The sequence below is a fragment of the Monodon monoceros genome, unplaced genomic scaffold (assembly GCF_005190385.1).
Source record: "Monodon monoceros isolate NGI ecotype Baffin Bay Population unplaced genomic scaffold, NGI_Narwhal_1 Super_Scaffold_21, whole genome shotgun sequence".
Lineage (NCBI taxonomy): Eukaryota > Metazoa > Chordata > Mammalia > Artiodactyla > Monodontidae > Monodon > Monodon monoceros.
The window spans coordinates 108017852-108031577 of NW_021703778.1; the positions used below are offsets into that span (position 1 = coordinate 108017852).

The following is a 13726-nucleotide window of genomic DNA, read 5'->3' on the forward strand; positions in this document are numbered from 1 at the left end:
AATAGCTCATACTTAAAATGTAACTGAATATGGAGCTACAATTTCTCACAGTTGGTTTTCTATTTGATGTGAGTTAGATCTTTAAATTTTTAGAATAAAAATAGACGGTGGGTAGAATGATGGTTATTGACTTAAAACAAAACTAGAATTTAGTGGTGGATTATTGAAAGATAAAATATTCTTTTTTTTTTTTTTTTTTGCGGTACGTGGGCTTCTCACTGTTGTGGCCTCTGGACGCGCAGGCTCAGCGGCCATGGCTTACCGGCCCAGCTGCTCCACGGCATGTGGGATCTTCCCAGACTGGGGCACGAACCCGTGTCCCCTCCATCAGCAGGCGGACTCTCAACCACTGCGCCACCAGGGAAGCCCCAAGACCATGCTTTAATATATAAAAGACTCTTAAAGGATCATGTAAGGAAAGAATACTGTGATATACCATTAAAAAATGCTCAGAAATAGAAGAAACATCATTATAATTAACCAGGAAAATGGGAGGGGAAAAAAGGAAACAAATGATTCTTCTATTTCTTACTTATATTATCTAAGTAAATAATTTCCTGTGGGTCTATAGTGTCTACTTTATATATGTATTTTATCATACTCTGAAAAAGTGTTGTAGTAAAGATCATTTGTTCTTTTTTAAAAAATTATTTATTTATTTATTTGGCTGCGCTGGGTCTTAGTTGCGGCACGTGGGATCTTCTTTGCGGCATGTGGGATCTATTAGTTGTGGCATGCAGGATCTAATTCCCTGACCAGGGATCGAACCTGGGCCCCCTGTATTTGGAGCGTGGAATCTTAACCACTGGACCACCAGGGAAGTCTCATAAAGCTCATTTGTTCTTGGAGTTGTGGTAGCAGAAGTCTTCAGGGGCTTGGAGAATAGTGACGCTGCACCCAATTCTCTGGGAGACTTGGGAGCATGACTTGAGTCACACAGACCAGGATTTATATCCCATCTCCATCACTCACCATCAGCCTGGCCTTGGGCAATTTTCTTAACTTCTCTAATCCTGAATATTCTTATCTCTGTAAAATAAGAGATTATAATGCCCATTTTACAATGTTATGTAAATGTATCTACCCTATAATAGGCTCTCATTAACTGTTCGTTTCCATTTGCACTCCTTTACCTGTTACCTGTAGACCCTTCCCCTCACCTCTTCCCTATTCACTAGCCAGTTTGACCTGATGGCCCGTAAGACTCAAATGTAGGACTCCAGGTCACAGGTAACTAGAGCTAAAGAAATAAGCTTGACTGGGACAGATCATCTCTAGCATGCAGTACGACACTGGTTAGACTGCTCTGCTGGAACATAGTGTCCCTCAAGTTCAGTAACATCTTTAAGAACCATCAAAGCCATTGGACAATGACTAGGAATCCTCTCTGGGGCTCCATGCAGCTTCTATGGCAGCTACCATCCTGCTCCTTCAGGACCTTGAATCCTCCCAAGTACAATATTTTTTCTAAGGATTTTTTTTAAAAGAGTATTATGGTTTTGTAGTTTTCCTAATTAAAGGGAGTACCACACATCTAAATATATTTTATAAACCGTCCCAGATTAGATTAATAAAGTGATTTGTTACTCCTACTTAAAAAAAAAAATTTGAAGCTTCAGCCTTTAGGTATATAGGGAGAGTTTTTATTTTTTAATTTCTTTTAGTAATTTTTAAAAATAAAAATATCATGATTCTCAGGCAAGTTTGTAATATTTTAGGCCTTTTTGGTAGCAGTCCTGTCCTTCACTAACATCTCCTTCCTAGGTGATGAACATCTGTGGCCTAAAGCAAGACTCTGGAGAATTTAGAGAGATGTTCTCATAATTAACTAAAATATTGTTACTTTTGTGATAACATCATTATTTTTATATTGTGAAGTTTTACTGTTTCAGTTGTACTGTGGATTTACATGGGACGTCTGTAGGCTAGCCTGGGAATTGGATAATCTTTTAAACATTATTTTAGAAACTAGGTACCAAAGATTGACCCATATATCAACTTTTGGGTAAGAAGTCCTCTGTGAATGGATGCTATCTCCAGGTTGTCAGGGTCAGTCTTGCTCTATATCTGCTAGAACAATTAAGGAAATGTGAGATGATGATAAAGGGAAAGATAAAGAGTAAAGTTTCTCTTTCTTTCTCAAAACATTACTGCTATCACATGGGTTGGTAGTGCCTTTGGAGGGATTTAGTCAAGAAGTTTTCCACCCCCACCCCCTTTTCCTATGGAAAGGAAGAAATTTTTTTTTTTTTAATAAATCTATTTATTTTTGGCTGTATTGGGTCTTCATTGCTGCACGCGGGCTTTCTCTAGTTGCGGCAAGCGGGGGCTACTCTTTGTTGCTGTTCGCGGTCTCTAGGCGCGTGGGCTTCAGTAGTTGTGGTTTGCGGGCTCTAGAGCACAAGCTCAGTAGTTGTGGCGCACGAGCTTAGTTGCTCCACGGCACGTGGGATCTTCCCAGAACAGGGCTCAAGCCCTGCATTGGCAGGCAGATTCTTAACCACTGCTCCACCAGAGAAGTCCCAGAATGGAAGAAAGTTGAAAATGGATTAGAGAACTTTCATCCGAAAAAAATGAAAACATTAGGGAAGAACTTTTAGATCATTGTTGTAACTTAAATAATGTGTTTTCATCTTATAACTGGGTCAGCTGTTATCAAAATAGTCTCAAGGATAAGTTCATTATATTTTGTTGTGTCACTTATTTCCACAAGCCAGTAGGCCATCAACTCAAGCAGAAATTTTTTTGTTATTCAGATTTTTATTGTGGTATTTATATTTAAATAATTTCACCTTTATAGCAGTTTTCTTCTTGCAACCAAAATAAAATATTGCATGATTTTATGAATAAATCACTGGGCAGAGCAAAAAATATGGTTCAGACTTAATCCTATTTTGTGTTCTATTTTAGGTTTATATTTATATAAAAGGTACCTCACATGGCAAAAAATTTAATTTTAGTAGTATAATAAAATTGTAAGGAGCAATCCAAAAATGGGCAGAAGACCTAAATGGACATTTCTCCAAAGAAGATATACAGATTGCCAACAAACACATGAAAGAATGCTCAACACCACTAATCATTAGAGAAATGCAAATCAAAACTACAATGAGATATCATCTCACGCTGGTCAGAATGGCCATCATCAGAAAATCTACAAACAATAAATGCTGGAGAGGGTGTGGAGAAAAGGGAACCCTCTTACATTGCACTGTTGGTGTGAGTGTGACAGCCACTATGGAGAAAAGTATGGAGGTTCCTTAAAAACTAAAAATAGAACTACTGTACGACCCAGCAATCCCACTACTGGGCACATACCCTGAGAAAACCATAATTCAAAAAGAGTCATGTACCACAATGTTCACTGCAGCTCTATTTACAATAGCCAGGACGTGGAAGCACCCTAAGTGTCCATCGACAGATGAATGGATAAAGAAGATGTGGCACATATATACAATGGAATATTACTCAGCCATAAGAGGAAATGAAATTGAATTATTTGTAGTGAGGTGGATGGACCTAGAGTCTGTCATACAGAGTGAAGTAAGTCAGAAAGAGAAAGACAAATACCATATGCTAAGACATATATATGGAATCTAAAAAAAAAACAAAAACAAAGATTATGAAGAACCTAGGGGCAGGACAGGAATAAAGATGCAGATGTAGAGAATGGACTTGAGGATGCCGGGAGGGGGAAGGATAAGCTGGGACAAAGTGAGAGAGTGGCGTGGACTTATATATACTACCAAATGTAAAATAGATAGCTAGTGGGAAGCAACCACATAGCACAGGGAGATCAGCTCGGTGCTTTGTGACCACCTAGACGGGTGGGATAGGGAGGGTGGGAGGGAGACGCAAGAGGGAGGAGATATGGGGATATATGTATACGTATAGCTGATTCACTTTGTTATAAAGCAGAAACTAACACACTATTGTAAAGCATTTCTACTCCAATAAAGAAGTTTAAAAAAAAAAAAGAAAAAAAAATTGTAAGGAACAACTTGACTCAGAATCAGTCAGTGGTTATTGATTGAACACTGAACACTGGTTCATTAGAGAGGGGATTGGCTGTGGAAAGGGAGTCTGGAGATGTATAAAGAATGGGTTCTTCTGTCAGGAAGCTTACACTGAAGTTGGGGAGATAATTTTGTATAAAAATAATTACCGTAGAATTCTTAGAGCTTGAAGACCCATTCAAACCTTGGAAATTAGTTGAATCAAAAATCCTAGGAGCTTGGTGATTTGCCTGACATATTTGTCCATGGGCCTGAGACAAGGTTAGCTGCATCTCCTATGCCAGTAGTGGCATGGTTTCATGTCTGGGATTCTAAGCAAAGCACAGGTACACTGTTCTGTTTGCTATTAGGGTTGAAACATGCCTAACAGTGGTTGGAGAACCAGGAAGTCAGGAACAGGTAGCAGGACTTAGGTACAGGATAGAAGTAGCAACAGATACAGACCAGGCCAGACAGAGTCAGACATCAGGACACTACATTGAGATCTACTAATTATGAGTCAAGTAGGCATAAGAGTCAAAACCAACTCTTCAGTGACTAATTAAGAGCAGACAGGAAGGAAAGAGGCAGTGTCTGGCTCAGCCCAACTTCCTTTAAGAATTTGCCCTCTCACTGATGGAATATTCTAAGCATTATATGAATGGGCTGCCGGGACACAGCCCACTTTTAAATTACTCAGTCTAGATTTTGTCCCATTTCTCCTGCTTCGTGATTCCTCTTTTCATTCTTAAGTTACCTTTTTCTTGCCCTCAGGAGTCTTGGCCACCACTTTGGCTCTAGCAGGTTATAGCTCTGCCTCTCTTTCTTGGCAGTGATTTTCCTCCCTGATTCGACAGGGGCCCAGGGCCCATCCCTGCTGATATTGTTTTCACCTGGCTCACATTGGCCTTGCTGACAGACCTGGGATAGCTGGGACACTCTGCCTTTGCTTTGGAAAAGCATATGTTGACCCTGTGGTGCTTAAACGTGACCTGTGTAGTGCTGATGATGGAGTCCGCTACCCTGGAGGTTGACTGTGGTACAATGCTCCCGCCAGCTGAGAAGCCAAAAATGGAATGCATCTATGGGCCCTTTCTTTTCAACACTTACAACTCAGCCACTTTGCACTTGTGCTCCTGGCATCCTCTGAAGCAAGGCCTGATAGCTGCTGCTTTGGTCAGCTTCTTAATAGAAGTATCCATGGAAGAAAGTGGTCCACCTTCTTTACCCATTCATAGCACCACACTCTTCATAACTGATGTCCTGATGTCTTCATAGCCTTATCTGTCCAAATATAAGACACACTTCTATCTCCCAGTCATTCCTCAGAAAAGAGGGAATTGCCTTTATTTGAGTTTTTGAGTTACCCTCAGATTATCAGGCATTATTCTGAATATAAAATACAAAGTATTGTTTGGAGAAGACATGTTGGCCTAAAATTACCCCAGTCAGTGTTAGTTTGAAATATTTTCCCTGTGTAAGGTTGACAAGAAAGAAATAAAAATAGTTTAACAGAGATTTAATAATTATTTTTTAAAATTTTATTTATTTATTTATGGCTGCATTGGGTCTTTTTTGCTGTGCGTGGGCTTTTTCTAGTTGCGGCGAGCGGGGGCTACTCTTTGTTGTGGTGCACAGGCTTCTCTTGTTGCAGAGCATGGGCTCTAGGTGCATGGGCTTCAGTAGTTGTGGCATGGGGGCACAGTAGTTGTGGCTCACGGGCTTTAGAGCACAGGCTCAATAGTTGTGGCACATGGGCTTAGTTGCTCCGTGGCATGCGGGATCTTCCCGGACCAGGGCTCAAACCCATTTCCCCTGCATTGGCAGGCAGATTCTTAACCACTGTGCAACCAAGGAAGTCCCAGTAGTTATTTCTGATAGCATAAACTTCAAGTGTTGGTTGTCTTAATAAACAAAGAGAAAGAGCAGTAAAAAAAAAAAGCAATACCATAGGTTGTGCTGTTATAGCAATTACAAATGCATATTTATAGGACACATGAAAAAACAGCTGTTCTAGTGTTATATGAATGGCTTTGGACAAAAGCTCAGTGACAACATTATATCAATATTTGATTCCAGAAGTCCTGTATCTCAAACCCTTTAGAGGGGAATAAAGGTTATGTACTACTGTGTAAAAGAGGCATCTTGCACAAAGCCTCTGTTGGCAGACTCAGGTCTGAATGCTGCCCCTAATCTGTACCTCATCCCATCCTTCACAATTGCCCTGACCACTGGATTTTATTTTATTTTTTTACCCTCCCATTATGCTGTTTATGTCCCTCTTTAGATGTAATGCACATATTTGATTTCCTGGCTGCGCTGCTGAATTCTCTGCTGCAGCACTGCCTCCTTATCCACAGGGCATCTCTGAACTACCTTGGTAACTCCACTTCTAGACTGATTCAGTCTGTTCTGCTGGGATCCTTTGAGTCTGGAGCCTGAGAGCGAGCCAAGCAGGTTTTACTAGAGGTGGGGTTACCTTGAGGCTAATGAAGCTTAAGTTCAGGGTTCCACACTGTCATGGGCTCCTAAGAGATGCTGGGAGTTGTAGAGTGTTCTCAGTGGAGAGAGGAAGCGGGTTGCAGTCAGGAAGCATTTCTATGTAAGCATTTCTGTTGTTCAAGAGACCTCAGAGAAAGGAACTTGAATCTCTAAGCCTCCAGCATTTTATGATGATTTCTTGTACATTCTAAATAAATATTTACTTTTGTACCAAAGTTTGCATTCCTAACTGCATTCTAATTCTTAGAGAAGACCACCCAAACTGTATATGGTTCAGGCCACACAAAACCTGGATTGGTCGCTTGGTTTTACTAAATGAGATTCCTTGGTGTTTTGCTAGTACTTATTTCTCTATATTTAGTAATAAATAATTTATATGCATAAACAAACACTGAGAAGAATCTAGAGAATCCCTAAATCATTCTAAAATCAATGCTTTGGTGATTATTTTGTAAGAGAACTGGAACTTCCTGGCAGCCAGTATATTTCAATATTAATATTAGTGAATGCTCTAAAACTGGAACTCAGATACTGACTTCAGTTCTGTTCAAGTCTGCAAGCCTTTGTGAAATGCCTACTATGTGAGATGAAGGTGTTGGTCCAGGTGTTTTTTTTTCCCCCAGAAAGTTTGAATTCAGTTTGAGTCATTTGAAATTAATTGTCTTAACAGCGATATATTTTTAGTTCCTTGGAACCATAATAGCAGTTCTCTTTAAAGAAATAAGAAATTGGAGCCAATGTGATAAGTATGATTAAATGCCAAAGAACAACAATGATAAATTGTTGGCACCAGTCATTTGATGTCCTCTGAAACAAAGAGACTTGTCAGTCTGCCAGTGCTAGGAATTTCAGTGCAGAGGATATAAAATGAAAAGTATCCTTTGTCTTTTTTGTAAATAGTTTCATAGATGATAGTCATGGTAACTTAGGGGTAACTATTTTTCAAACCAAGAAACCCTATATTGAAAACGAACTACTTCATGTTCTTCATTTCATCATTCTCTTAAAATGTGTCATTAAATCAGTGTCAAGTACTTGTGTTTGAGAAATATTATAGAATTCCTAAAAGACATGTCAGTATATCATGACATATACTGATAAATGTGTTGAAGAAGGACACATTCAGAGAAGGAAAGAGACTGATGGTTGGGGGAGTGCTATTTTAGAAAGGCTGTACTGCCTTCCTAGCTATCCCTTGAATGCTCCAAGCATATCCCCATCTCAGGTCCTTTGCACTTGCTACTGCTTCTGCCTGGAATGCTTTCTGAGAATTGCATCAGTTATTTTTCTCACTTCACTCCAGGCTCTGACCACCCTGTCAAAGGTAGCATCTTCTACCACTCTATTCCTTTTCCCTCTTCTTCATCTGTTCCTCACCATTGGACCTTGGGAACTGAAGAGACTCAAAGAAATTCTTTGATAAATCCTTAGCTGTCTGAACTCTTACTACTTGCCCTCTGAAATTCAGGAATTGAAGATTTTAAAACTATCTCTCTCTTTTTTTTCTAATTTTATTTTTTGGCCATGCCGTGTGGCATGTGAGATCTTAGTTCCCCCACCAGGGATCGAACCTGTGCCCCCTGCACTGGAAGCACGGAGTCTTAACCACTGGACCACCAGGGAAGTCCCTAAAACTGTCTCTTGCTATTTGATCTGGATATATCCAAATCAGGAACCAAGTAATTTTGTGTAGTAAGGGGTACTTGTTTTCTTTGTAGTACTTGTCTTTGATTTGCTTGTCTTTCTGCCTGTTTATCTACCTGTCTTCCTCACTAAAACATTAGTTGCCTGGTGGCTGGGACTTTGTTTTTTTCACTGCTGTATCTTCATCACCTGGAACAGTGCCTGGCATCAATTCTCAGTAAATATGTGTTGAATAAATGTGTTAATACATGAATGAATCCATCTGACCCAATATCATCTAAATTTTAAAAATATGTGATTATATGGAAAAGGCTTATTTCACATTATTAAGTTTTAAGAAACAGGATATGGGATTATATACACAGTATGATTTACATTTAAAAATTTTTGGATCTTTGCATGTGTTTATTTATTCATTCATTTCTTTTTCTTTTCTTTTTTAAATTTTATTTATTTATTTATTTTATTTTTGGCTGTGTTGGGTCTTCGTTTCTGTGCGAGGGCTTTCTCTAGTTGTGGCGAGCGGGGGCCACTCTTCATAGCGGTGCGTGGGCCTCTCACTGTCGCGGCCTCTCTTGTTGCGGAGCACAAGCTCCAGACATGCAGGCTCAGTAGTTGTGGCTCACGGGCCTAGTTGCTCTGCAGCATGTGGGACCTTCCCAGACCAGGGCTCGAACCCGTGTCCCCTGCACTGGCAGGCAGAGTCTCAACCACTGCGCCACCAGGGAAGCCGTATTCATTCATTTCTTGAAAGAAAACTTATTGAGCATCTCCTATGTATCCATTCTTTGTTACGTATTCTGTCATCTACAGTTTCATGGGAAGACAGATACTGAAATAACAGTAAATAAATGCCATCTTTCCCCCTGCACTGCTCTTCAGCTATGTTGATCTTTCGGTTTCTCTAACTTTGCACAGGTTATATCATTATGTGCTTAATATCTGTCTCCCTCTGTATTGTAAATTCTGTGAGGCTAGGGACCATGATACCATTTAATTATAATACCTAGCTCAATGCCTAATATATAGTAGGTACTCAATAAACATTTGTTGGGTGAATGAATGAATGAACGAATGATTAGAAGAATTGTTCCTAAATAGTAGGAACACCATATCTAATCTTTAATGGAAGTTATGGGAAGTAAATTTCAAGCTACGATCTAAAGAATGAGGAGGAATTAGCAAGTGAAGAAGACCAGGCAGAGGTTCTGAAGCTAAAACTTAGATTTTATCCTAAAAGCAATAGAAGAGTTTTAAGCAAAAAAGTGGCACTATCAAACCAATTTTCACTGGTGTTAGGAACACACTGTATGGGCAGTGCTAGACCAGAGAGATTGGTTGGGAGACGTTAGTGATAGATGCCTGTGGCCTATGTTTGGCTCTCGGCCATGCAGAAAGAGAGACATGGATACATTTGAGAGATTTTTAGAAGGCATAATCAGTAACTGGGGATAGCGAGGGAAAGGGAACAGTTAAGTATTATCCCAAGCCTTTGCCTTAGGTAACTAAGGGGATCCTAGGGCCTTTCACCGAAACTGGGGACTCAGAAGGAAGAACCACTTGAGGAGAAAAGAGCCTGAGGTACCCTTGAGCCCTATCTAATTGAGGCTGAGCATTAAGGACTTGGCTAAACAGCTGAATTTTCTAGATATAGATACTTAGAAAAGTGCCTGAAAAGAAATAATCAAAATGTTAATTTGGAACTCTAGGTATATTTCTAAAATTTTCTTATTAAGTTTTGGTTTTCATTATTAGTGTGTTTTATGAAGGAAAAATAATAAACTTAAAACAATTATATTAAGATCTGCTATAGGAAACACTGTACCAAAAACCACAAAGGACAAAAAGCTAAGACCTCCTTAGGTAAAATACAGGCTATTTTCAGTGAAAATAAATGAGTGGTCCTGAATAGAAGTCCATTGTGCAAGGGGTTCGCCATTATGGTATGTGTGTGTTTTGTGGTGTCATTTGAAAATTTAACCTTATTGGTCAGAAAAGTTCTGCTAGAGGCAAAGATTGTTTCTTCTTCATCCATTTATCAGCCCTCAGCACAGACCCTGGCATTTACTAATGGTTCAAGTGAAAGCTATTATTTTAGCTTTGTTATTTATTTATTTTTGTTTATATCACTATTCACCACATTTGTTTATACAGTGATGTTATTTGTGTCATCTTGGTTTTTAGGTAGATTGGGGTCAACTGGACTATTTAGTTGTTGACATGCCACCAGGAACTGGAGATGTGCAGTTATCAGTCTCACAGAATATTCCTATTTCAGGTAAGTCTTTTTTTTTTTTTTGTAGTAAAATTGTTTAACAGTGTCGTGTTAGTCTCTGCTGTACAATGAAGTGAATCAGCTATATGCACACCCATATCCCCTCCCTATTGGAACTCCCACCCCCCCATCCCACCCATCTAGGTCGTCACAGATCACCAAACTGAGCTCCCTGTGCTATATAAGGTTTCCACTAGCTATCTATTTTACACATGGTAGTGTATTTATGTCAAACCTAATCTCCCAGTTTGTCCCACCCTCCCCTTTCCCATGTCCACATGTCCGTTCTCTACGTCTACATCTCTATTCCTGCCCTACAAATAGGTTCATCTGTACCATTTTTCTAGATTCCATGTATATGCGTTCATATATGATACTTGTTTTTCTCTTTCTGGTTTACTTCACTCTGTATGACAGACTCTAGGTCCATCCACATCTCTACAAAAGATCCAATTTCATTCCTTTTTATGGCTGAGTAATATTCCATTGTATATATGGGCCACGTCTTCTTTATCCATTCATCTGTCAGTGGACACTTAGGTTGCTTCCATGTCCTGGCTCTTGTAAATAGTGCTGCAGTGAACATTGTGGTACATGACTCTTTTTGATGTGGTTTTCTCAGGGTATATGCCCAGCAGGGGACTGCTGGGTCATATGGTAGTTCTATTTTTAGTTTTTTAAGAAACCTCCATATTGTTCTCCCTAGTGGCTGGATCAATTTACATTCCCACCAGCAGTGCAAGAGGGTTCCCTTTTCTCCACACCCTCTCCAGCATTTATTGTTTGTAGATTTTTTGATGATGGCTGTTCTGACTGGTGTGAGGTGATACCTCATTGTAGTTTTGATTTGCATTTGTCTAATAAATAGTGATGTTGAGCATCTTATTGGTGAAATTTAGGTCTTTGGCCCATTTTTTAACTGAGGTGTTTGTTTTTTTGATATTGAGCTCCATGAGCTGTTTATATACTTTGGAGAGTAATCCTTTGTCCACTGATTCATTTGCAAATATTTTCTCCCAAACTGAGGGTTGTCTTTTCATCTTGTTTATGGATTCCTTTGCTGAGTAAAAGCTTTTAAGTTTCCTTAGGTCCCATATGTTTATTTTTGTTTCTATTTTCATTACTGTAGGAGGTGGGTAAAAAAGATCTTCCTGTAGTTTATGTCCAAGAGTGTTTTTCCTATGTTTTCCTCTAAGAGCTTTTTTTTTTAACAACTTTATTGGAGTATAATTGCTTTACAATGGTGTGTTAGTTTCTGCTTTATAACAAAGCGAATCAGCTATACATATACATATATCCCCACATCTCCTCCCTTTTGTGTCTCCCTCCTGCCCTCCGTATCCCACCCCCTCTAGGTGGTCATAAAGCACTGAGCTCATTACCCTGTGCTATGCGGCTGCTTCCCACTAGCTATCCATTTTACTTGTGGTACTGTATATATGTCCATGCCACTCTCTCACTTCGTCCCAGCTTACCCTTCCCACTCCCCGTGTCCTCAAGTCCATTCTCTACGTCTGCATCTTTATTCCTGTCCTGCCCCTAGGTTCTTCAGAACCATTTTTTTTTTTAGATTCCATATATATGTCTTAGCATATAGTATTTGTTTTTCTCTTTCTGACTTCACTCTGTATGACAGACTCTAGGTCCATCCACCTCACTACAAATAACTCAATTTCATTTCCTTTTATGGCTGAGTAATATTCCATTGTATATATGTGCCACATCTTCTTTATCCATTCATCTGTTGGTGGACACTTAGGTTCCTTCCATGTCCTGGCTCTTGTAAATAGAGCTTCAGTGAACATTGTGGTACATGGCTCTTTTTGAATTATGGTTTTCTCAGGGTATATGCCCAGTAGTGGGATTGCTGGGTCGTAGGGTAGTTCTATTTTTACTTTTTTAAGGAACCTCCATACTTTTCTCCATAGTGGCTGTATCAATTTACATTCCCACCAACAGTGCAGTGTAAGAGGGTTCCCTTTTCTCCACACCCTCTCCAGCATTTATTTGTAGATATTTTGATGATGGCCATTCTGACTGGTGTGAGGTGATACCTCATTGTAGTTTTGATTTGCATTTCTCTAATGATTAGTGATGTTGAGCATCCTTTCATGTGTTTTTTGGCAATCTGTATATCTTCTCTGGTGAAATGTCTATTTAGGTCTTCTGCCCATTTTTCAATTGGGATGTTTGTTTTTTTGATACTGAGCTGCATGAGCTGCTTGTATATTTTGGAGATAATCCTTTGTCAGTTGCTTCATTAGCAAATATTTTTTCCCATTCCAGGGGTTGTCTTTTCATCTTATTTATGGTTTCCTTTGCTGTGCAAAAGCTTTTAAGTTTCATTAGGTCCCATTTGTTTTTATTTCCATTTCTCTAGGAGGTGGTTCAAAAAGGATCTTGCAGTGATATATTTCATAGAGTGTTCTGCCTATGTTTTCCTCCAAGAGTTTTATAGTGTCCTGTCTTATATTTAGGTATTTAATCCATTTTGAGTTTATTTTTGTGTATGGTGTTAGGGAGTGTTATAATTTTATTCTTTTTCATGTAGCTGTCCAGTTTTCCCAGCACCACTTATTGAAGAGGCTGTCTTTTCTCCATTGTATGTTCTTGCCTCCTTTGTCATAAATTAGGTGACCATATGTGCGTGGGTTGATCTCCAGGCTTTCTATCCTGTTCCATTGATCTATATTTCTGTTTTTCTGCCAGTACCATACTATCTTGATTACTGTAGCTTTGTAGTATAGTTTGAAGTTGGGCAGCCTGATTCCTCCAGCTCCGTTTATCTTTCTCAAGATTGCTTTGGCTTTTTGGGGTCTTTTGGGTTTCCATACAAATTGTAAAATTTTTTGTTCTAATTCTGTGAAGAATGCCATTGTTAGTTTGATGGGGATTGCATTGAATCTGTACATTGCTTTGGGTAGTATAGTCATTTTCACAATATTGATTCTTCGAATCCAAGAACATGGTATATTTCTCAGTGTGTTTATGTCATCTTTGATTTCTTTCATAAGTGTTTTATAGTTTTCTGATTACAAGTCTTTCGCCTCCTTAGGTAGGTTTATTCCTAGGTATTTTATTCTTTTTGTTGCAATGGTAAATGGAAGTGTTTCCTTAATTTTTCTTTCTGGTTTTTCATCGTTAGTGTATAGGAATGCCAGATTTCTATGCATTAATTTTGTATCCTGCAACCTTACGAAATTCAATGATTAGTTCTAGTAGTTTTCTAGTGGCATCTTTAGGATTATCTGTGTATAGTATCATGTCATCTGCCAACAATGATAGTTTTACTTCTTCTTTTCCAATTTGT

The 13726-nt window shown here is 39.1% G+C and overlaps 1 protein-coding gene across 5 annotated transcripts in view; it reads left to right on the forward strand.

Annotated features, from left to right (window-relative positions):
• The window catches only part of NUBPL (nucleotide binding protein like), a 253697-nt gene that overhangs the window by 171005 nt on the left and 68966 nt on the right, over positions 1–13726 (forward strand). For 4 of the 5 annotated variants that reach the window (XM_029238233.1, XM_029238237.1, XM_029238234.1 and 1 more), the window contains one exon: positions 10326–10419. In XM_029238233.1, coding sequence (XP_029094066.1) covers positions 10326–10419 — 94 coding nt within the window. Of the gene's footprint in view, positions 1–238; positions 412–10325; positions 10420–13726 lie in introns of those variants that run through there. The other variant, XM_029238236.1, reaches the window with a different exon arrangement.